The sequence below is a fragment of the Urocampus carinirostris genome, chromosome 13, assembly GCF_059441175.1.
Source record: "Urocampus carinirostris isolate Australia breed hairy pipefish chromosome 13, RoL_Ucar_1.0, whole genome shotgun sequence".
Classification (NCBI taxonomy): Eukaryota; Metazoa; Chordata; class Actinopteri; order Syngnathiformes; family Syngnathidae; genus Urocampus; species Urocampus carinirostris.
In genome coordinates, this window is record NC_142361.1 from 15,386,092 (window position 1) to 15,409,212 (window position 23,121).

The following is a 23,121-nucleotide window of genomic DNA, read 5'->3' on the forward strand; positions in this document are numbered from 1 at the left end:
GATGTCACAGGTTGTGAGGGTTACATTTAATTTATTTAACTCACTTCATATTGTTTACTGCTGATTTTCTAAATAGTATTTACTGTTTATTTTTTGCACTTCAAGTGTAGGATAAATATGTTGCTGTTGATGTGCAAAAATATCAGTCTTATAACACAAATACCTGTCTATTCTTCTCAATTGCTGCTCAGAAAATGTCGAATTCCTAGACATACAACTTTTTTTTTAAAGCAACGAAAACATTGACTTTCCCTGGTAACTAGTTACTTTTACTATAGAGTAACTAAGTTACTTTTTGGAAGAAGTAATGAGTAACTATTACTGATTATTTTTTTAGAGTAACGTGCCCAACACTCAGTGATTTCAGGCTTCCCACACAAATAAGCATTTGGATTAATCCTTTTGTGTTCTGTATTGAAACTTGGAGGCTAGAATGACGTATAAAAGAATCTTATGTGGCCATCTAGCGGGGAGTCATGGCTCTTTCATCGTGGGCTACAGACGCAGCTAAACGCATTTGTTTTTGGAGGCTGCTGTTTTACTTCTCAGGTGGTGGATGATAGAGTAGCAGTTGAGTAAAGACCAATCCCAGCAGGCATTGAGAAGTACAATGTAAAGACAAAAGCCAACATTTACACAGAGAAACATTGTACTACATGAAGTGTGCCAACTACACAAATCAAACTATATAAAATAACTTGAAAGGGGGTACTTTGTAACTGGCAAGTGTTATACTTGTACTCCCAGTTTTTTTAAATTATTTTTTTGTTTTCAGTAAATTGAAAACCATTGATTAATAATATATAGAATGTTAAATTTTAATTTATCAACTTGTGAGAAACAATATTAATTGTAAAGACTATTTTTAGGAATACTTTGGATAAAGTATGAAGATTTGAAGCAATGAAGGATGTTTTACAAGCTATTGTCATTAAAGTCAAGTCAAGTCAAGTCATTTTTATTTGTATAGCCCTTAATCACAATTAGTCTCTAAGGGCTTCACAAGTTATTACATATAAGAAGATTAGGTTACTCGTATGCTATAGAGTAGAAGTGAGTTTTAAGCCTAGATTTAAACATTTCCACCGAGGTTGCAGATCGGATATCAGGGGGAAGAGCATTCCACAACACCGGTGCCCGGATGGAGAACGCTCTCGAACCAGCGGAACACTTCTTGGCTCTTGGGATCACCAGGAGACCGGCGCTCTCGGAACGAAGGCTTCGGGCCGGGACATAAGCGCAGATCAGATCTGAAAGATTAAAAAAAATCCCTGCTTGCTCTTTGGTCCTTGGGACGAAGTTAAACGTACAGATTAGATTTTTTAATGCTTTTTAGCATTTTAAGCTAAATGGTAAATGCTCTGCATTTATATAGCGCTTTTCAATAAAAACCTCCCAAAGCACTTTACAATGTGCTTCACACTTACCCATTCACACACACACTCACGCACCAATAGCGGCCATGCAGCCATGGAAGGCGCCGACCTCCTTATGAGCAGTGCTTCTCAATTATTTTCTGTCACCCCCAAACCATCCTTGAGGAAGAAATTCTCTCGCGCCTCCCAAGAAGTCTGTCTCCTCATTCGTTTTTTTTTCATGGGGTCACTTAAGGGTCCGTTCCACTTCATATCTACACTTAATACTCATGATTATACTCTGTGCTATATGCACGACGTGGAGGTTAAACACTGCCAATGAGAGCGCCACGGCTCCGTAGTGTATTGGAGAGGCAAATGCACTTGATCATTTGAAAAGTTTAAAAAAATCCTTGTGGTCAAACGCGTCCGCGTCCCCCATGACAGAACTTCACACCCCCCCAAGAGGAGGAGGGGGGATCGCTGACTTCGGGACTTGACAAAGCCGTTTTAACGCCACTTTGGGGTTTTGACTGGCAATTGCAACATTTTGGATTGACATGATAAAGCACTGAACTTCAATATTTTTGCTGAAATATTTCCTTCGTTTTTCCTTTTAGAGAAAAATGTACTTCATATTTCACTCTTTAACTTGGAAAAAATGCAAGTCCTGCCCACAAACGCTGCAAGTATGCAGCCACATTCACGTATGTCCCCGCGGGTTATTTCTGATACATGTATAGTGTTGTTGGTAAAATGCTTGGTGCAGCAGTAGGGGTTCTCACCCATGCGGTTCTAATATGGTTCCTGAGCCACCTCTTGCTGTCGCAGTTCTGATGATGTGATCGGCCAAAGTTGTCATGCTGACTCACTGACTCCAGGGGGGATTGACGATACTCCCCGGGACTCCGAGGTACCCTCCCACTTTGCCTCACCTGGCAAAAGTGGGGATCCCAGCAGTGGATTCACACTCGATGATTGAAATGGAAATTACTTGTCTTTGCTCATTTCAATGGGCATCATAAACTATTGGAGGGAAGCAGTTGTCCAGTGTCCAATTCATGTACCAAAGTGATGGAATAAACCATCTGTTTTTTTTTTTCTAAAGCAGGTGCGGGGCGTTGGAAACACATCTTGGGTCGCACTCTGTTTCACTGGAAAATCTTGTTGTTTAATGTAAGTCAACTGATCCTGTGCAACCAATGTCTCCATGTGAGTCCAGTTTTGGGGAACGGAGCTCGAGTATTTCCAGTTTTCTTCCTTGGAGGCTGAAGCCAAGAGATGTCTGAAAAACATGAGTACAGGTTTTCTTAGCTATTTGACTCGGTATCTCCTATTTAGTTTACACAAATGAGTATAAATGTAGAAATATTATTGTTGGAACTCATATTCTGCTGGCTGTAAGTAGTCTGACATTTTTGACACTATTTTTTAAGAAATTCTCTAATCCTTGTGAATAGTAATTAATAAAGAAAGAATACTAGTCCCTATAAAACACACTCCTGCCTGTGGTCAATTAATGATTCAGTTAACAGAATTATGATCACAATTTTTTACAGAGCGGGCTGATGAGCTGATTCATGGAGAAAACAAATAACCATAGTAACCTGCACAGTAATATAAGAAAATCATTATCTTAGGACTGAAACATTTCTAAAGGACTATTGAAGCCTTTTTTCTCATTGTTAAATCATTCGCTCCCTAAAGTAAAAGTTATTTTGCAGTGATGACAGACATGCGGTTCTTTGCTCCGTTGAAAATTGTCTTCTTTGTTTAAAAAACAAACATGAAACTGGAGCTGGGAACTAACTTTAAAACATTTGACGGCAGGTTTCCTCTTGATTTTTTAATTTTAAAAATGTGTGCCCAGTCTCAAAAAAGATTGGGAAACACTGGACTATGTTATATGTTATTCTGTGGTGCTGGTATTATTAGTATACTTTTTATAAAGGGTTAAAGGAAATACTTCAGTGAATGGTCTGATAGCCCATTTCAAATTCATCCAGATAGCCCCAGTAATGCAGTAATCAAAACTGTTTGCCAGCCGCTTCAATGATAAATTATTGTGTTGTTTAAATTTTACGGTTTTCTTATCAAATTGTGGCCACTGTGACTCAAAAAGTAAGACCATTTATCAATTCTGGGCAACAATTTTGCTGTAACTATATTTTAGCCCATTTTATGATATTTGTATCATTTTTTCTAGAATAATAACAAAAATATTACTTGAGCAAACATTATCTGTTGTCCTAACATTTTAGTAAACTAAGAAAATTCATTAAACCCTTAAAATTATGTACAAGATATTTACCAGCTTTACAATTAAATTTGATTCGATATATTTGATTCGTTTTACTATTTTTTGCAGTGCGGTCTTAAAACAAAATAAGTTATTAAATATAAATCTCTGTCGATCTTCATGACCGGATAATTAGTGGATACTGTAAAAATCTGCTGTAACCTACTGATATGGATGAATGTTACCGTTAGCCGGTTGATCACTGGAAGAACAATGGAATCCTTTTTTTGCAAAGATGAAATGGGGCGTGTTTGCATGTTCTTCCCGTGCTTGCATGGGTTTTCTCCGGGCACTCCGGTTTCCTCCCACTTTCCAAAAACATGCATGTCAGGTTAATTGGCCAGTTCAAATTGTCCCGAGGTGTGAATGAGCGAGTAAATGGTTGTCTGCCTCTGTGTGCCCTGCGACTGGCTGGTAACCACTGCCCGAAGATAGCTGGGATGGGCTCCAGCACCCCTGCGGCCCTACTGAGGATATGCGGTGAAGATAATGGATGGGTGTATGGATGGATGTATGGATGGAAATGGGGCGATTTTCTGTGACACACCTGACAAGCTGCCACGTCACACTGGTTGAAAAAGACTGAACAAAAGTAATTTCTTTAAACATTTTTGAAGGTATACTATTATCACGACACTATCACCACTGGTGTATGGTATTAGCATTTTTAGCAAAGTATTGCGCCACCTTCGATCACAAAATTGGTAGTTAATACAAAGTTTTACACTGCTGCTATCTGGTGGAGAGTACGCGTAACACAATATTATGAGTTGGAAATTACCTCACCTATGCTGCACACCAAAACGCACATTCAATAATTAGTTATTTACGTTTTATATGAGTTTTTGTCGGGAAATGTAATGCATTGAATATCGTTATGGATTAATTTACATTTTTTTTCAGTCTTCAGTCTCTGCAATGGCAAACACAATAGTGTTAACTAATGTATTGGAAATTGCAGTCCTTTCAATAACGTATTGAGTGTCTCTTTTTGATTCTTATCATCATAAGGCCCTGCTGTTGCGTTAAGAGGAAACATCACGTAACAACGGAGGTGGCCTACCTGTCAATAACGATCCCTCAAAACAAGGTACCATGAATGCTCCACAATGTATAATGTTTTTGTTGACTTTTAAAAATAGACGGGGGAAATTAAATTCATGAATTCCTTCCTAAAACGTACCGCAAAACATTGCTCTACTTCCTGTTTGTTAACACCTGTACGCATGCGCAAGGCGTGGAACTTCCTAGCGTCTAACGTTGCCGTGGGAGTGGGCTGGCTTCTGGACCACCCCGCGTAGCTTTCTCGTCGAACCACAAATTAAGCTCAACGCATACCCAGGCCCTTCTGCAGCGGTGGATATGTCGGACAGTGCGTGCGAGAAGTCAGGGACGAGGCCCGAAAGACCACCAGTGGGCAACCAAGTAACGGTGGTGCTTGGCGCGCAATGGGGCGACGAGGGGAAGGGCAAAGTTGTGGACCTGCTGGCGCAAGACGCAGACATGGTGTGCAGATGTCAGGTTGGTGTTGCGTTCGCTTGCTTTTGATGTATTATGTAAACTAAAAACACTTCGAACTCTTTCTTCAACAGTGGCGGTTTTTATTGTTATATCCATACTATTCTTGCCTAGTTAAACGGGTTGCTTCCTGCGACAATAATGCAGCCTGGAAAAAATATGGTGTGGTGATTTTTGTTGCTAAAGTCACCTTGACGCCTTGCTAGGTATTATACAAATCATCTATTCCGAGCCGGTCGTTGAAGGCACCTCGGGTTGTCGTAAATGAGTCGGCGCTAGTTTTAACTACCTACTGTACAGTACAATCAAATAGTCAACCAAGAATACGTATTCCAAATACATTATTTGACCCGAAAAATAGATTCTTTTTTTCTTAACATTTCTTGTGGTAAGTGCATGTTTCACACTTAAACTAAATTTTAAACCCCGAAAAAACTACTTGTCACATTATGGTTTATTGATGAAAAATATCCCACATTATCCCAATTCGGCAATTTACTGCGTTGTAAATATTGTTTTCTCCTTATAGTCTTTTTTTCTCTCTCTCAAGTCTTTATTACATGTTTACCCTGGAGTGCCATGTCTAATCTTTGCATACAATGTTTCACAACGTTGATATAAACGACAACATAGATTATATGAGACGATATGAGATAAAATGTCACAATAATATTTATTGTATTTTCTGGAATGTAACGTGCACATAAAAACCAAAACGTTACCAAAATTTGCAGGTGCGTTTTATAAACCAGCGCGCCTTTTTAAGCCAGAAAAAGCAGTAAATAAAATTGGAAATGCATAGTTTAAAATGAAAAGCTACAAAATCTATTCTAGGATTGTACAAGATTTAATAATTATAATATATGTTCTATAAAATGCGGGACCAAAATAGTTCAGTGCGCTTTATAGTCCATAAAATATTATATCCTGTATATGCATCATTATGACAATAAGCAATTGATTTACTTTAATTGATATTCGCGGACTACTAAATTGCTGAGAACAAATAGTGTCAAAACTGCCCCCAAGAAATTAAAACTAAGTTGTTATTTTTCATAAACTCAAAACGTCTCAAGTGCTGCACACACCCACAAACACAAACATGTACCGTATCTCAACCCACAGGCGACAGAGCAATAAAAACCTTTGACAGGAGAAAAAACACCTACAAGTATGCTTTAATAAACCTTGAGCGGCAACAGATGCGTTAATACCCTTGTGAATATTACCAGGCTACAATTAAAATCATACCCACTACCTTTACTCACCTGTATGGTCAGATGTGACTTCTACATGACAATTTAAAATGTTGGTAGAATATGCTAACATCAATACTAAATGTCCCAAAAGAAACAAAATGGTTTTACCCTCCATAATCAACTGATAAACGCATGATTAATATTGCTATGATACACTTAGTAATTCATTGCATTTACCGTATATACAAATGACCTTTTAATCACAAATGGGATGCCTCCACCCAAGAGATACAGGTAAGATATAGCAATGTTTTAAGCGATGTGGTGAGTGATAGGTGATGTTTCCTTGATTTTATTTATTTATTATTATTTTATTTTTTTACAAAACCAATATTGATAGCACTCATGGCTCAATAGTGGTCTTTATGGTGCATGATGATGGGATGGCTCCAAAGCTTGGGTAGGTTGTTTACCCACAAATCACCTGTTGCAAAATATTATTTTACACTATTGTGGACCTAACATTTGTTTTCATCGAAGATATGACTTTTACCATGGTAAGACAATATACTGTAACATGACATTTCTAATATCACATCTTACGTCAGCGACAAGAAAAGCAAATGCCTCGGGGCTGTCTCTGGATGTCTTCCGTCTTAACAAATACAATGTCTCTCAGATTTTGGCTGGGACTTCAACAGGAAATATGCTTTGGCGCTTTATCAAATCATACCCGATAATTATCTGATTACTGTAATACAAACCTTAATACTTGGCACCCTGGTACACCTTAAAGCGATACTAAAAAATTGGACCTGTTTTTTCCGAATTTTATTGTGACGTTGTTTCAAGCTCAAAAGAGCTACCTAGAACAGTATTAACAGGGATTAGGATAGTCTTTTTTTTACATGATTGATAATACTAGAATTTTGAATTAAGGGTGATAAACAGTTATTCATACAGGTTTTTGGGTGTCAGATATCTGATAGATATCGCTATCTTATTTGATATTGATTATAGTATTTTTCTGTTATTACTCCTTGAATCTGCAGATGACTAAGCTTAAATGACTTTTTGTTTAAATTTGTTGTATATTATTCTTATAAGTGTGGTTCAACAAAAAGTCGAGATTTATTGATTCAATATAAAAAATATTTTAAAGCAAACAAAAGTGGACGTTGACCCTGAAGCTAAGGCAACACTTAGTGTTTGAACATACTTTTATTTGAAACTGAGTCAACTTTTGCCTGTAACTCAAGCAGTAATTTGACTGCGTGTGTATTATTACATAATCCTTTCCAGTCATCAAGAGTACAGCTTCGTGGAAACCCCCAAGGATGTGAAACAAGCTCTTCAAGGAAAACAGGACCATTTTACCACTAAAGTGCAGTGATTACAGCCACTCCCACATTCTGAGTTTAAACTTAATTTACGAGTTGAAATACCAGATTTTATGTCCACACAAATGCTTTCTTTGCACACTAGACTGCAGAATTTAATTCTGTGACTTTGCTTGGCCCAAGACGGGCTAATATTGACTCGACAAGTGCTCTTAGACGCTTGTAAAATGATACTTCAAGGAGGTGGGGTGAGTTGTCGTTGGAGGAGCAAACCCGGTTGCCAATGCATTCGCGTGGGTCTGTTCACTATGGTACCTCATTGACAGTAACTATGCCTTTCTCTGCCAAACATACTGGATTTTTTGGACTTTAAGGCTCCCCTAATTAATTCTGATTGGTTAAACAGTTTCTCCACTTCTTCACCAACAATATTTAGAGAATGGAGAAAATAGAAAGTCTTTCAACAGAATACTATACAAGCTCTTTTACATACGTATACATATTGAACCACAAATTTTATGACGCACAGTTGAAGAGGTGAAGAGACTAGTCGTACTACCAAAATGCAGGACAAAACGCACAATGAAAATCAGTGTTTCTGGCACTGTGAGTAAATATATTCTGATGATGAGATAAGCTCTAATGCTTTTTCATATGTCATTCCATTACTTGGGTTCGACATATGTTGCATTTATTGTTTTGCAACTTTTTTCAGCGGCACTTATCAATTGATCAATCATGCATTCATATTTATAAGGCTATAAATAGTACAATGGTTAAACACGAATACACAAACACAGTAGCTATTACTGTATTGTCTCAATTTAATGTGCCCTATAGTCCTTATGTATAACCTTATAGCGCCTTATGTATAAAACATTTACGACAAAAAACTATTTTTTGGGCGAGCGCCTTACAATCCAGTGCGCCCTTTAGTCCGGTTTTAGTTTACACCGAAGTTAATAAATATGAAGCGTGACATTTTTTTACTTCTCTGTGTTGCTCAGCTATGTTGTCAAAAAGGGCCAAACTTTTGCTTTGTCACCTTTTGGGCACTGCTATCCTTGTCCAGGAATAACCAGAACTCCATGTGGTCAGAGCACATGTTGCCCCCCATTTATCGCCCCGGGCTCCTTGGGTAAAGGGAACAAATCTTTGTCACGAGGCCTCTCAGCCGCTAATGAAGTACATTTAAAACGTGCTCCAACAAGTGCCAGAATATTTCAGTAAATCAAATACATTCTCAATGTTCCACCACGCTGGAGGCCCGCTCTTTGCTTATAATGTGGTTAGACCTTGAAGCTCACCAGCTTTAGAAATCTGACCAAGTTTGGATGTCTTTACATAACCTTGTGACTATTTATAAATAGTACCATACTTGTTGTTACCCGCAAAATGATAAAGCGAGCATTCCAGCTTGAGCTTCTATCTGGCTCCGCTTGAGGTATATGCACGTGTGTTCTCTGCAGGGTGGCAACAATGCGGGACACACTGTGGTGGTGGATAAGGTGGAGTACGACTTTCACCTCCTCCCCAGTGGCATCATTAATCCTGACGTCATCGCCTTCATTGGTGCGTTATTTAGTACTACCTACACAACCCTATAATTTAGGACTACTCTTTAGGTCCACACACTTGAACCCTTAAATGTAAGGCCTTTAGTGTGTGTACAGACGCTGCCCGACCTACGAACGAGTTAGGTTCCGGATGATCGTTTGTAAGTTGAATTTGTTCGTAAGTTGCTTCAGTGCTATATTTTGTATGTTTATAGTTTATATAAGTACGTTTAAAGCTTGTATAAGTAACCTGTATTGTTTTGTACTAAAAAGATAAACATTCAATCAAATAATATGCCTTATAAAGATAAAGTGAGGTTCTACTTACTTTTGGGACTTGTGCTTCAAGAGGTCCTCCTCCGTGGTAAAAAAAGTGTACGAAAAAAAGGGTTCTGACCATTTTCTCAAACGCATCAAGCTTTCTTATTCCAAGGAAACGGCTCGCCTCTTCTTTACACTTTGCACCAACCATATTGAATTGATGCACGAGATATAAAACCATAAAAATGCTAAAGTTCTGAGCGCGCTAGCGATACAGTACACGTTATTATGATTACACACGAACCAGGAAGTAGAAGCCGTATTTGTGGATGCTGGTTGACCTCTCACAGCGCCACGCAGCAGAAAGAAGCACTACAGTACTGTCCTCTCCTTGGCAAAAGGTGCACACAATACAAAATTAAATTTACAGCAATGTTCGGATATTTTTCGACATCCCCAAAAAAATGATCGTATCTACCGTTTTCCCGGAAGTCGAATGTTTGTATGTTAGGGGTGCATCTGTACTCGTCATTAGTATTACCTGTAACACCCCTTTATTGCCACTAATGCAACTTGCAGCGGGCGTCACCCACTTTTTTTTTAAAGCTGACAGCAAAGGGCTACCAGTTAGATATGCTTTTCTGTAATAACATCTTAGCATCATAGCATGTTATGACTAAGGGTTGTTATGTAAATACTTGATTGTTATTATTTGGTGGTACTAAAATAAGCCCAGTCTACCTCAAGCACCTTCCTTGAAAAATGGTGATAACTTAGATAATGCCTATTTATCCTAAAATTCTTTGATCTAATTTTTCTCTTCAGTCTTTCCTACATATTTGTTTATCCTGGAGTGCCATCCTTGCCATGTCTAATCTTCTTGCAAACAATGTTTACTGCGTTGTTATCAATAACACCAGAGATAATTATATTATAATCTAGAAAAGGCAATCTTTTTAAATTATGTTTTAATAATTATTTTGTTATTTGTATCAAATTCCAAATGATAGCACTACACATTTTAATAATATATTACATTTATACATTTTATATTCATAAAAGGTATCTACTGTATTTAATTATTTGTGGAACATGTGTTGATGGTTTCTCCTATTGTGAGTTTTTTTCAAACTTTTATTTTTAAAAAAGTAAAATTCATTCATTATTATTGTTATTATTATTATTATTAACAAATGAATACGATCAATATAAAAACTTTCTGTGAATTGTTTTTTGTTTAAATTGTAAATTTTTTGTAGAAAATGACAAGGACCCCTTGCTAATGAGCTATATCTGGAACTAGGCTAATAAAGTCCTTTTGGGGGGGCTACTTTGGCCCATGAGCATCACGTCGGTGAGCCTTGCTATAGAACGTCTGCTAATGTGCCGCTGCCCTTTGGCTTATAGCCAATTGTCAATACAGCTGCCTTTGATGCATTAGCTAATAGGGTCTATTGTTACCATGGCCGCTCACATCAATCAAAAATGCAAATTTCTGACTTGCCAATAACGTTAACATATTTAACAGCAAATGGGAGAGGAAAAGTTATTTAGTTCTTTTCTAACTTCCTGTCATTGACCGCTATCTATGTAAAAATACATTGTACTGTGACTGGACTGACAATGAATGAGTTAAAGACAGGTTTCAAGGTTCTGAGCCTTGTACTTGTGCCAATGGTGGTCTTTATGGTTTCACTCATGTCCCATGAAAATACTTGTCTTTTCAAACTGAATGCAAATGTTTGGGTCGTTGTTTTCTGTGAAGTATGTATCTACTATCCATTGAGTTTTGTTCTGTTTTTGTTCTTCATACTGCAGGCAACGGCGTAGTGATCCACCTCCCAGGCTTGTTCGAAGAGGCCGCAAAGAATGAGAGCAAAGGCAAAAGTGAGTGGATTTTTGCTACACTCTTTTAGTCTGTTGAGTCTCAAATTGTATGTGCCGGTGCAGGTCTGAAAGGCTGGGAGAAACGGTTAATCATCTCGGACAGGGCGCATATCGGTAAGTCTTGTGTATGCGGCCTTCTGCAATTTGTGCACAAGTGAGATGGTGTTTATATCGCCTCTGTGACCTTTTCCACAGTGTTTGACTTCCATCAAGCCGTGGATGGCGTTCAGGAGCAGCTGAGGCAAGAGCAAGTAGGCAAAAAGTGAGCATCCTCTATTGTGACTACGGACAAACACACCCAATGGCTACATATCCTATGTGTAGTAAAGTTTTTAAAATTGCCTATTTGATATTGAATAGGTTTGGTGCAGAAAGGTCAATGCGTCCTGTAAGTGACAGTAGTGCTTGTTAATTAAAATGGTTTTCTTCAAAATAAAAAAGTAACAAATTGTGGAGTATTCTATGAAAGATTTTTAAAGACTATAACATACTCAAAAAACCTTCAAAAGTATTACTGTTTTTTTCCGGACAATGAGGCACATCCAAAAACCCCAAATTGGCCAGATATTTAAATAGTCAAGTCAAGTCAAGTCATTTTTATTTGTATAGCCCTAAATCACGAAGAGTCTCAAAGGGCTTCACAGATTATTACACTATATTACACAGACTATTTTTCAGCCGACGAGAAGAGTAGGTTATTCATATGCTATGGAGTAGAAGTGAGTTTTAAGTTTAGATTTAAACATTTCCACTGAGGTTGCAGATCGGATCTCAGGGGGAAGAGCATTCCACAGCACCGGTGCCCGGATGGAGAACGCTCTCGAACCAGCAGAACACTTCTTTGCTCTTGGGATCACCAGAAGACTCTCAGATCGTAGGCTTCGGACCGGGACGTAGGGGCAAATCAGATCTGAAAGATAAGAGGGAGCAAGTCCATGTATGATTTTGTACAATACTAAAAGAACCTTGAAGTCACATCTATGGCTAACTGGGAGCCAATGCAGGTTAGCCAAAATCGGTGTTATGTGATCGTACTTTTTTGTCCTAGTTAAAAGCCTCGCTGCAGCATTTTGTACCAGCTGAAGTGACTTGATTCTAGACTTCGGGAGACCAGAGAGTAGTGCATTACAGTAATCGAGACGGGAGGTAACAAACGCATGAATTATAATTTCCGCATCAGACTGAGACAGTATTGAACGGATTTTAGCAATGTTGCGAAGATGGAAGAAAGCGGTTCTAGTAATTTTCTTTACATGCATTTCAAAGGATAGATCAGGGTCAAATATGACACCTAAATTTTTAACTGAGTCACTTTGTGTGATGTGACATTTGTCAATGTTCACAGCAGTTTTTGAGAATATGTCACGGTATTTAGATGGACCAATGATGTGCTTTAAAATCGGGTGCTTTATATATGCGGACAAAATTGGAAATGCGCATATTTCTGGTAATATTATCCAGGCGATTTATTGTTTATCACAAATGCATAACAATTGTGGGAACGGCGCTACGTACATGAATGGTTGTTCACAATCATATGGGGTTTTTGGGGTTTTTAAGGGTTATTGTTCTATCTTCGTTATTCATTATCCATTATTCGTTATCGGTCAGTTCATAATACGCTACAAAGCCTAGGAGCCGGGACATTTACTCTCAGCCAAAAGGCCAAGTTAAGGTCCTAGCCCTAAAGCCTTGCTGCGTTCGGCGCAGAGGTAGCCATGCCATATACACTAGACTACTAGTTAGTAAGGCATTAGATCTCATCTCATCTTCACACTATTTTTAGTCATGGTACAAGATATTTTAAAGTAGAGAAAATGTTCATTTTTTTCTCACCCTAAACTTAAGCATTATAAATTACAAAGGTTTGGAATTCTTGCGCCCATTTGATTAAACTGAACAATTTCCCACAATGATGTTATTTTAATTCAGTTCAAATTACTTCCCACAATGCCTTTTGTGTTCTTCAATTCAGAATTTTGTGCGCTTCATAAAGAAGTCGTTTTTTTACCATAGAACGGTTTAATGTCTGACAATATTCGTACGGGCCAATAATAACATCAACAATTTGGCACTGTTGCTAAAAATAGTGTGATGATGATACAAGACCTAAAGCCTTTTGTGTTGTCTGTATGCCTTTTGGTCAATTGGATAGGATCCTGGCACAAGCAAGGCTTTGATGCCAAGTCCTTAGCTTGGCCTTGATGCTAGGTCCTTAGCTTGGCCTTCTTGGCCTTGCTTGGCCTTTTGATGCTAGGTCCTTAGCTTGGCCTCTTTGATTTTTGCATTTCGGAGATGGAATATGAGCTTGCTCTGTCCACTCCACGCATCGGCCCGGTATTGCAGTACCTCCGGGAACGGTGCATTCGCAATGATCGCAGCAAGGCTTTAGGGCTAGGACCTTAGCTTGGCCTTTTGGCTGAGAGTAAGTGTCCCGGCTCCTAGGCCTTGTAGCGTATTATGAACTGACCGATAACGGATAATGGATAATGAATAACGAAGATAGATCAATAACCCTTAAAAACCCCAAAACCCCACTACACGCTGAGATCTGGGTTATTCCTGCTTCATCCAATGTCATGCAATTGTATGCAATTGTGATATATTTTGACTGATCAATCAATGCCCAACTCTTTTTTTATTTTATTGTGTGAAATCCTACCCCTTACAGTAGTTTTAATTCCATACACTTTATAGGCCAAAGCGTCTTATATATATGAAATACAAATCACAGGGGTACTCCTTATTGTGCGGAAACTACGGTAGTTTTAAAAGGCAAAAACTGTTAATGGTGTATCTAACAAATGTCAAGCAAAACCCCACGGAGAATTTCAGTTATTAGCACCAAGAAAGGCTCTCGTAACTCCTGTTGAAACCTGGCACGTCTTCGTTTCCTTTTCTGTTCTGGCACGCAGCCAAAATATGTGCAAGGGGGTGTGTGTTGAGTATTAGAGAGCGGTATAACAGTTTTGGTTGGATAAATGAAAGCATTGAGCTGGTTTCTTTCCAATATCTTCAGGCATCTTCAAAGCACCGTTCTGATGTCATGCATATCTCACGTAAGACATAATGTCCTTTGCCAGGGTGTATAAACCTCTAAAGAACACTCACGTAGAGCCCCACTCCCCGAAAAAATGTATTTATAGGGCAGCGTAAACTACAACAACAATAAACCAAATACCATTATTTGAGATGTGGTGATATATTTAATGGCCTATTCAAACAGTTACTATTGCACTAGTATACAGTAAATAACCGTACCCGCTTTTACTTAAAACACCAATATCCACCTTAATTTTCCCCCAAAAATCTTGAACATTGTATCGTTGACACTATATTCTGAGCTTTTTTTTTGGACAATTATATGAGGATTTTTCTTAATAGATTTAGTATTTCAAATGTTTTAAATTATTTTGTAGCTTAGTCCTAAAAATATTGTTTATCTTATTAAAAAGAATACAACTAACATGCTATTCATTTGGATAAGAACTGATCCAAATTTTGATTATAAATACAGAGAAGCGACTTAGAGTATTTTAAACGGTAATATCCTTATGGGCTAATTTAAAAAAAAAATGGAACAGGTATTTGTTTATGGTTGAAACTGTTTTTTGGGCCTGGAAAGGTATGGGGGCTACCTGGCTGTACTTACCCAAAACACAACAGGAAATGGTGCCCCTATAACCATATTAGTTAAGGGATCCACCCACCCACGTCAAGGAAACAGGAGCGGAAAAACTGCAATTATGCACAGTGCTATTGTTTGTTAACTGTTTTTTTAGGATTTGAGATGCTCTAATTCATTCAGAAAGTTACTAAACATTTGTATGTGTGTTTTGCACTTCTATTTGTTTAAACTGTATGGTCTACTGGAGAAATGCATTTTTTCCTCCGTTTTCAGCTGACTTTAGGAAAGCCTGACTTCTTGCCATCCCAGCCAAACACAAAAAAGTACATTATTTTCATACCTGCCAAGTACTACGGTTTTGCCTAATGAGTATGGTTTTCTTGAACCCGCTACGGTGTTACGGTTGAATCACAAAAACTAAAATAAAATTTAAAAAATAAAATCGTAAAAACATTCCACCGCAAGATTGAGACGAAGTAACATTTCAAACAAAAGTCTATTGGCGCTGCCAGAATCAACTCCTTGCCCTGAAGAATTCTCGCGCTGGCGTGATGAGGGGACCCTATCGTGGATGCAGTGCCGTAGCTAAGGCTAAGCGGCCAGCGGCGTTATAAGTCTTCGGTAGCTACCGGAGCTAACCTCCTCTCCGATTCCCGCAGCAGAGGAGGTGGACTCGCTAACACGATGTGGTGTTTGCCTGGGCACAAATATTAAAAAATAAATAAATAAATAAATAATAATATATATATATATATATATATATATATGTATTAAATGTTTTGTTTCTTATTGTATCAAATATTAAAAAGAAAAGTAAACTATGAGGGTTTTCGATGACTTTGTTATATTAAATACATAATTGAGCTTTAAAGAACTTTCTTTTGATTTTATCTCATTCGTCAGGGGTGTATTTAAATCAGAGCCCAAAAAACGTGCGCAACGCAATCCGTGATTCATTCTTACGCACTGTCGTTACGCGCAAGTGGGCACAATCATTGATATGACTTCTCAACATTTGCAACTCTCTCACGATGTCTAAAAGATGTCCATAATAAAATGCACATTTGCAAACGAGTTGTAAACTGCTCGTTTCCAAATGGCCACTTTTGGAAATGCCTAAACATACCCTTTGAAAAATGTGTAAAATTAAATTTTTAGTTTTTCAGATAGTGATCAAATTTTACAAGGTACCATGTAAGACTTCAAGATATCGTCTCGCCTGTTTACCAGCTAAGATGCCCATGCTACACTCAATTGCAGGCATGTTATTGCAGAAAATTAAAAAAAAAATCAGGTGAGAATAAAAACATTCCATTTCTGTGTCTTCCAACTCAGATTCCTTAATGTTGGTAGCACTCGCAGTGATTATTTCAGTTTGGGACAAAACTTCAGAGAATTACTTCAAAAGAATCAAAAACCATCCATATTCTCCAACCCAAAGATGCATGTGTTGGTTTAGTAATGCAGATTGCTAAAATTTTCGTCTTAAAGATTTGTTTTCTGTTTGATTTGCGTGAAACAGTCTAGGGACAACAAAAAAGGGAATTGGTCCAGTATATTCCACCAAGGCAGCACGAAGCGGACTCAGGATATGCGACTTCTTGGCTGACTTCACACAATTCTCTGAGAGGTTTGTGTGTTTTTTTTCTTAGAAGTGCGTGCGTCAAGCCCTCGGAGCTACAGCTAAATTGGAATCTAGCACATTTTTTCAACACTCATGATTTTATCTGATAACTCTTTGGTGAATTTTTAAGACACTGAAAACTTGCCATCGAATGTATGCATAAAATTATATAATTTGAAAAATATATCATTTTAATTATAATTTCAAATGATTGCAGACAATTTACCATTTACCGTGATTAAATCCAGAGCTTAATTTGTTTATTTGATCAACTCATTTCCTGCAAGGCTTGCTGAAATTGATCTTTGATATTTGTAGCTGTCCATGGCAGCCTCGCTACAATGGATATTTGGTGTATACAGCTACGAATGGCACAGGACTAGATATAACGCAGGCGTCGGGAACCTATGCCTCTTATTATGAGTACATATGGCTCGGAGATAAAACGTGACCAACGATAATATTCCCTATGTTAGTTTATGCAGAACCAAATTGGAATCAGGATTCATTGGGTTTAGGCGAGTGTGTGCATATATATATATATATATATATATATATATATATATATATACACACCGGAGCCATATCCCCCTATTGGGAGGTGGCTAGAGTCAAGAACGCATTCACATTTCTGAATCTTTCTGGGAGATTGATACCGAGGAGGGGATTCCCAGCCCCCTCGTTCCTTAGTCACTAGGTGACCAAACCCCCCAATTCCAAACCCTAATGCCGAGCGCCAAGCAGGGAGAGGCAACGAGTACCAATGTTGTCTTAGGTATGACCCGGCCGAGGCTTGAACCAGCAACCTCCCCCCAAGGCCACCAAGCTATATATATATAATATAAAGTATAGTTTTCAACTACAGTTTACAGTCACGGTGTTACACCAATAGACTCCGTTTCTGCTGTATATATCAATCCATTATATGGACGCTCATTAAACAATGTATGTTCACTGTTAAGACATTTTATGATGAAAACCCACAACACAAACTGTTAACACCCAAAAAATGCTGCAATTCGTTGCGCGGTAGGGATGAGCGGATCTCTGCACACACAGCACGCGTTCACTGGGCTGAACAGAAATACATTTGTAAACCTTTAGTTTGCAGTATTTGTGACATTTTTATGAAGAAAAGTCTGCTCGCAACTTTTTTTTTAAACTATGATTTAAGAAAAAAAACACTGTTAGAATGAGCCATAACGATCTTAGGTAACTGCAGGTGGGAGACATGTTTAAAGTAGGATATTTCTTTATACAGGACATAGGCTCTGGCATTATTATTATTTCATAACTGGGTTTGCCTGTTTTTTAAAATTTTGTCCTAAAACATGTGGTGTGGCTCTCTCCATGAAGATTTAAATATTTTCCTTCAATGTCTCTTGGGGTCAAAAGATAAGTTATATCTTTGACTCTTAGGGCCGACAATTGCAGCCTAGCTAGAATCGATCTTTGACATCTATACCCGTCCATTGAAGCAATTGAGTTAAACTCAAATTTGAATTGTGACTTTACAGGTGGTGTATTTGTGATGAAAAATGTGCAAAAAGAAAACAATTTACTATTTTTCATGTATTGAGAGCATCTTTGTATTTAGTCAACTGCAGAGCATACCAAGCAAGTACTTAAGTGAGACACTTATTTGTGTTAACCAAGACTGACTGACTGTAGCTGGAATTAGAGCACTGGTTAAAAACTGCAAGAGTGCTTCCTCGTCTTTCACATGACTAATTATAATATGATTCTTGCCATGTGCTAAGGTTAAGGTATTTATTTATAAGACGAGGGATTTATTTATACACATTTTGATTACTGGTAGTAGTCATCTGTATATTCGAGATGTTGTGCTGATGACTCTAATGATTTTAATTAGAATTTTAGCCCTTTTGATGTGCAAAGCTATGTTTGTAATGAATTGTAATTGGCAGCTGCTGGCTTCTAAAGATAGGGTTAGAAGTATGAGTGGAGATGGTTTGAATTTCTTCACACTTTTTTTAATCTCTTGGCTTTAAAATTATAGATACCGCTTCCATCGTTACGTAATCACATTTTTTTTTTATTTTACAAATTGCTTTTGCACTTAATTGCCTATCTACTATGAAAGGTGCCATTGTTCAAATAAAATTATCGTGGAAAAACATTCTTTATCCAAACGTATCATTAAATTGTGAATGAGAAGGTCGATTTTGTTGAATGGTGCAGGTATAAAGTGTTGGCCCAGCAGTACCAAGCCATGTACCCCAGTCTGCAAATAGACATGGAGGGCGAGCTGGTCAAACTGAAGGTAAAAGGTCGAAAACTAAACAAACTCCCAACATCTCTAGACTCCTTTTAACAGAATTTGTTTATTGCAGACTTATGTGGAGCGGATCAAGCCAATGGTCAGGGACGGCGTGTACTACATGTATGAGGCTCTTCACGGGCCACCCAAGAACATCCTAGTAGAAGGAGCTAACGCAGCATTGCTGGACATTGACTTTGGTCAGTATTGAATCAACTGATTTTCTCAAGTCAAGACAAGTCTTTCAATATTAATTTAGGTCCATCTTCACTGTTACTCCTTTTATAAGAAGAAAATCACTGTAGCTTTTACATAATTATGGTGTCATCCCGCTAATGCGTCTTCCATCTCAATTAAACCTGCTTGCCCAGGCTCCACGGGCAAATGAGGTCATGGTATGTATGCTCAGCTATCTGGGCTGTTTGCCCACGCTTACCTCTTTTTGGTCTTGTTGGCTTGAACAGGCACACACATAAATTACAACCAAGATTTTTTACCTCGGTGCTGATGAAAAAACAAAAAAAAAAGATGACCATTTATTTTTTCAATATATTTTGTGGTTTAAGATAAAGGTGCTCAGTTAATGAATTTTAGGTTCTTTTGTTTTGTTTTCAATGGGTCACATCAAAGTCTACATGTGAATTGTGGTGTGGGGGTTCTTAGATTAAGGCCAAACAAATTCTAAAGACACTAAAGACATCCATTCTTTCGTTTTTAAGTAGTCCAGAGTAAATTGGTTTGGCCCAATCTGTTAAAAACTTGCACTTTGCATTTTGGCATAGGTCATTGATGCTGTTTTTTCTTCTTTCCACTGTCCCGTTGACATGCCTTGCTCCTTATGCATGCTCATAATTCAGTTTGACAGGATTTTTTTCCTGATGCAGATTTCTCCATCTACCTATGTAAATTTTGCAATACGAGACTTCTTTCCAGTCTTCATCTCATCTCATCTCATCAGCCGTACCGCTTATCCTCATTAGGGTCGCGGGGGGGCTGGAGCCCATCCCAGCCATCTCCGGGCAGTGGGCAGGGGACACCCTGAACTGGTTGCCAGCCAATCGCAGGGCATCTTTCCAGTCTTGTTAAGGGGTATTTATGATCCCAACTGATACTATTAGTCAGCTTTATCTTTTTTCTTTGTTAACTTACCAAATACAGTAGTCTGTGTAACATTTTTCACAAGTTTGGACTTGCTAAAAATGTAGTGTTCAATCTTTGAGGATCCTGCCCTTTTTGGATGCTTTGCTACTGTCTTGTGGCAATGAATCACATATACTGGTATTTATTTATTACAGGGTTGCCAGTTGTTAATATCTAAATTGACTTAATTTTGGACAAAGCGTTGCTGTATCCAGCAGAGGGGGTTGAAGGTCAGACTACAACTTGTTAACACATTCCTGGACCAAGATGTATTATATTTGCGCTACTTTTTAACAATTTAAGCTCTTTCTTTATTCTTGTTTTCAACTTGATTTCATTCGGCTTAGGTGTTTTTTCAGCATTAGGTTGAGACTGATGCATTGCACGAGTTCTAACAGACTGAACGCTTGTAAAAGTGTATTGTTGTCAGGGTACACTGCCCTTGTTTTGACAGGATGGTGGTAGGAAACAGAATGAAATGTCAACATAGCCTCAAGCAGCACCATCAGACTTTCACAACCTGTGACATTTGTTTTTCCAAAATGATTGACCGGATCACCACCATGTCTTCCACCGATTTACAATTTCCACCACCGCCAGTGAACCAACATCTCTTTGATGACAAAACATTTGTCCTTGCATGAAAGTCTTATGCAAAAGCTTCCAGTTTCTTTCTGAAGTTGAGAGAAAAAAAATACTTGTCCTAAGTTAGAAAATTTAGTTCATGCCTAGGAATTCTCAAAAAAATTAGATTTAGTGGTAGTGACATATTGCTTCATTAAAGGAGTTTATGGCCGTAACCAGCCTGTTTTTGTGAGCACCCCCTAATTAAACCCAAGCACCCACGAAAATTATTCCATTTTTAAAACTCACTTTTCTACAATAAAGGACGAAATAGGCTAAAATATGATGACAAATGCTACATTAAAAAAAGGAAAACAAAACAAAAACATAAAGCAGCAACAGAAATAATCCATTGTTTTGAAATGCTTCAGTCCATTTTATTCCTTGCACTGCATTGTAGTATTTTTGCAATAGGAATCTTTGTAGTATTTTCTATAGTACACTTTTTGTAGTATAACTGTAAAAATACTGCCGTTGTATTTTTGTAGTAAATTTTTAATATAACTAGTTGTGAACAACCAGATCCTATTGATGCCTGTCCCCAATAATTCCAGACTGACTCATATGTCCAGAAGACTTCCTGTCCAGCACTTCTTTAATGTAGAGTGATGAACCTTCCTTACTATTAACATGTCTTTTATCTAGGCCATGGTGAGAAATGAACTCATGACCTCTGGTTTACAAGACCAGTGCTCTGACCACTGAGCTACAAGGCCTGCCATTATTGCTAAATAGCTTTCTAAAAAGCGAAATTAACCTAATTTTGCGGGGCTACAAGATTGTCATTCAAATTAGTCGAGTTTAAGACTCACCAGAAGACCAAATTAAAACAAGAAGATCCCATTGATGCCTGTCTAATTAATTCTAGACTGACTCATATTAATAGAAGACTTCCTGTCCAGCACTTACTTACTGCAGTCTGATGAATGATCTAAACTATTAAGATGTCTTCTATCTAGGCCTTGGTGAGAATTGAACTCACAACTCCTGGTTGCTCTGACCACTGAGCTACAAGGCTTGCCATTACTGTAAAATAGCTTTCTAAAGATTGAAATTATTCATTTCGTGATGGAACAATATTGTCAATTCTAAAAAGTCAAGTTAAGACTGACCAGAATACCAAATAAAAAACAACATCATCAAGATCCAATTGGTACCTGTCTACAATATTTCAAGAAAGACTCACATTAACAGAAGACTTCCTTTCCTGCACTTCTTTACTGCAGTCTGATGAACCCTGTAAATTATTAAGATGTCATCTAGCTAGGCCTTGATGAGAATTGAACTCACAACCCCTGGTTTACAAGACCAGTACTTTGACTACTGAGCTACAAAACCTACCAATGATATAAAAAAAGGTTTCTAAAAATCAAAACTAACCTGATTTCGCGAGGGTACAAGATTGTCATTCAAAACAGTCGAGTTTAACACTGACCACATGACCAAATCAAAAACAGCAAGATGCCATTGACACCGAGCTAAAACAATTCCAGACAGACACATAGTAACAGAAGACTTCTGTCCAGCACTTCTTTACTTCAGTCTTATGAATCTTCCAAACTATTAAAATATCTTCTATCTAGGCCCTGATGAGAATTGAACTCACGACCCCTGGTTTATAAGATCAATGATCTGACCACTGAGCTACAACACCTACTAAAATAGTTAAATAGTTTTCTAAAAATCGAAATTAACCTAATTTCGCGAGGGTACAAGATTGTCATTCAAAACAGTCAAGTTTAAGACTGACCAGAAGACCAAATAAAAAACAGAAACATCAAGATCTCGTTAATACCTGTGAACAATAGTTTTACACTGACTCTTATTGATAGAAGACTTCCAGTCCATAATTTTTTCAATACAGTCTTATAAACTTAAACTTTTAAGGTGTCTTCTATCTAGGCCTTGATGAGAATTGAACTCATTACCCCTGGTTTACTAGACCAGTGCTCTGAACACTGAGCTACAAAGCCTGCCAATGAAATAAAATAGCTTTCTAAAAATAGAGATTAACTTAATTTCCTGAGGGTACAAGATTGTCATTCAAAACAGTCGAGTTTAAGACTGACCAGAAGACCAAATCAAAAACAGCAAGATGCCATTGATACCTATCTAAAACGATTCCAGACAGACACATAGTAACTTCTTGTCCAGCACTTCTTTACTGCAGTCTTATGAAGCTTCTAAACTATTAAAACATCTTCTATCTAGGCCCTGATGAGAATTAGACTCACGACCCCTGGTTTACTAAACCAGTGCTCTGACCACTGAGCTACAAGGCCTGCCAACATTACATAGTAGCTTTCTAAAAATCTAAATTAACTTAATTTCACGAGGGTACAAGGTTGTCATTCAAAACAGTCGAGTTTAAGACTCACCAGAAGACCAAATAAAAAACAGAAAGATGCC

At 37.9% G+C, this 23,121-nt stretch overlaps 1 protein-coding gene, 1 long non-coding RNA gene, 4 other non-coding genes and 1 pseudogene across 7 annotated transcripts in view; 2 read left to right on the top strand and 5 right to left on the bottom strand.

The window, feature by feature from the left end:
• Positions 1-1,060: 1,060 nt before the first annotated feature.
• Positions 1,061-5,174, bottom strand: LOC148353814 (uncharacterized). The gene is made up of 3 exons (XR_015852544.1): positions 4,718-5,174; positions 2,141-2,640; positions 1,061-1,250 (listed from the first exon to the last, which is right to left on the bottom strand). It is a non-coding gene; the product is annotated as an uncharacterized LOC148353814 (long non-coding RNA).
• Positions 4,725-23,121, top strand: part of adss2 (adenylosuccinate synthase 2) — a 38,118-nt gene continuing 19,721 nt past the window's right edge. The window contains exons 1-8 of one of the 2 annotated variants that reach the window (XM_088351789.1): positions 4,725-5,175; positions 9,181-9,283; positions 11,347-11,415; positions 11,479-11,529; positions 11,611-11,677; positions 16,566-16,673; positions 18,870-18,951; positions 19,022-19,148. In XM_088351789.1, the coding sequence (XP_088207915.1) occupies positions 5,017-5,175; positions 9,181-9,283; positions 11,347-11,415; positions 11,479-11,529; positions 11,611-11,677; positions 16,566-16,673; positions 18,870-18,951; positions 19,022-19,148 (766 nt within the window). In that variant the 5' untranslated portion in view covers positions 4,725-5,016. The remainder of the gene's footprint in view (positions 5,176-9,180; positions 9,284-11,346; positions 11,416-11,478; positions 11,530-11,610; positions 11,678-16,565; positions 16,674-18,869; positions 18,952-19,021; positions 19,149-23,121) is intronic. The other variant, XM_088351790.1, reaches the window with a different exon arrangement.
• On the top strand, positions 13,627-13,786 carry LOC148353816 (U2 spliceosomal RNA; annotated as a pseudogene).
• Positions 21,356-21,428, bottom strand: trnat-ugu (transfer RNA threonine (anticodon UGU)). Its single transcript has one exon. It is a non-coding gene; the product is annotated as a tRNA-Thr (tRNA).
• trnat-ugu (transfer RNA threonine (anticodon UGU)) lies at positions 21,978-22,050 on the bottom strand. The gene has a single exon. It is a non-coding gene; the product is annotated as a tRNA-Thr (tRNA).
• trnat-agu (transfer RNA threonine (anticodon AGU)) lies at positions 22,613-22,685 on the bottom strand. Its single transcript has one exon. It is a non-coding gene; the product is annotated as a tRNA-Thr (tRNA).
• On the bottom strand, positions 22,922-22,994 carry trnat-agu (transfer RNA threonine (anticodon AGU)). The gene has a single exon. It is a non-coding gene; the product is annotated as a tRNA-Thr (tRNA).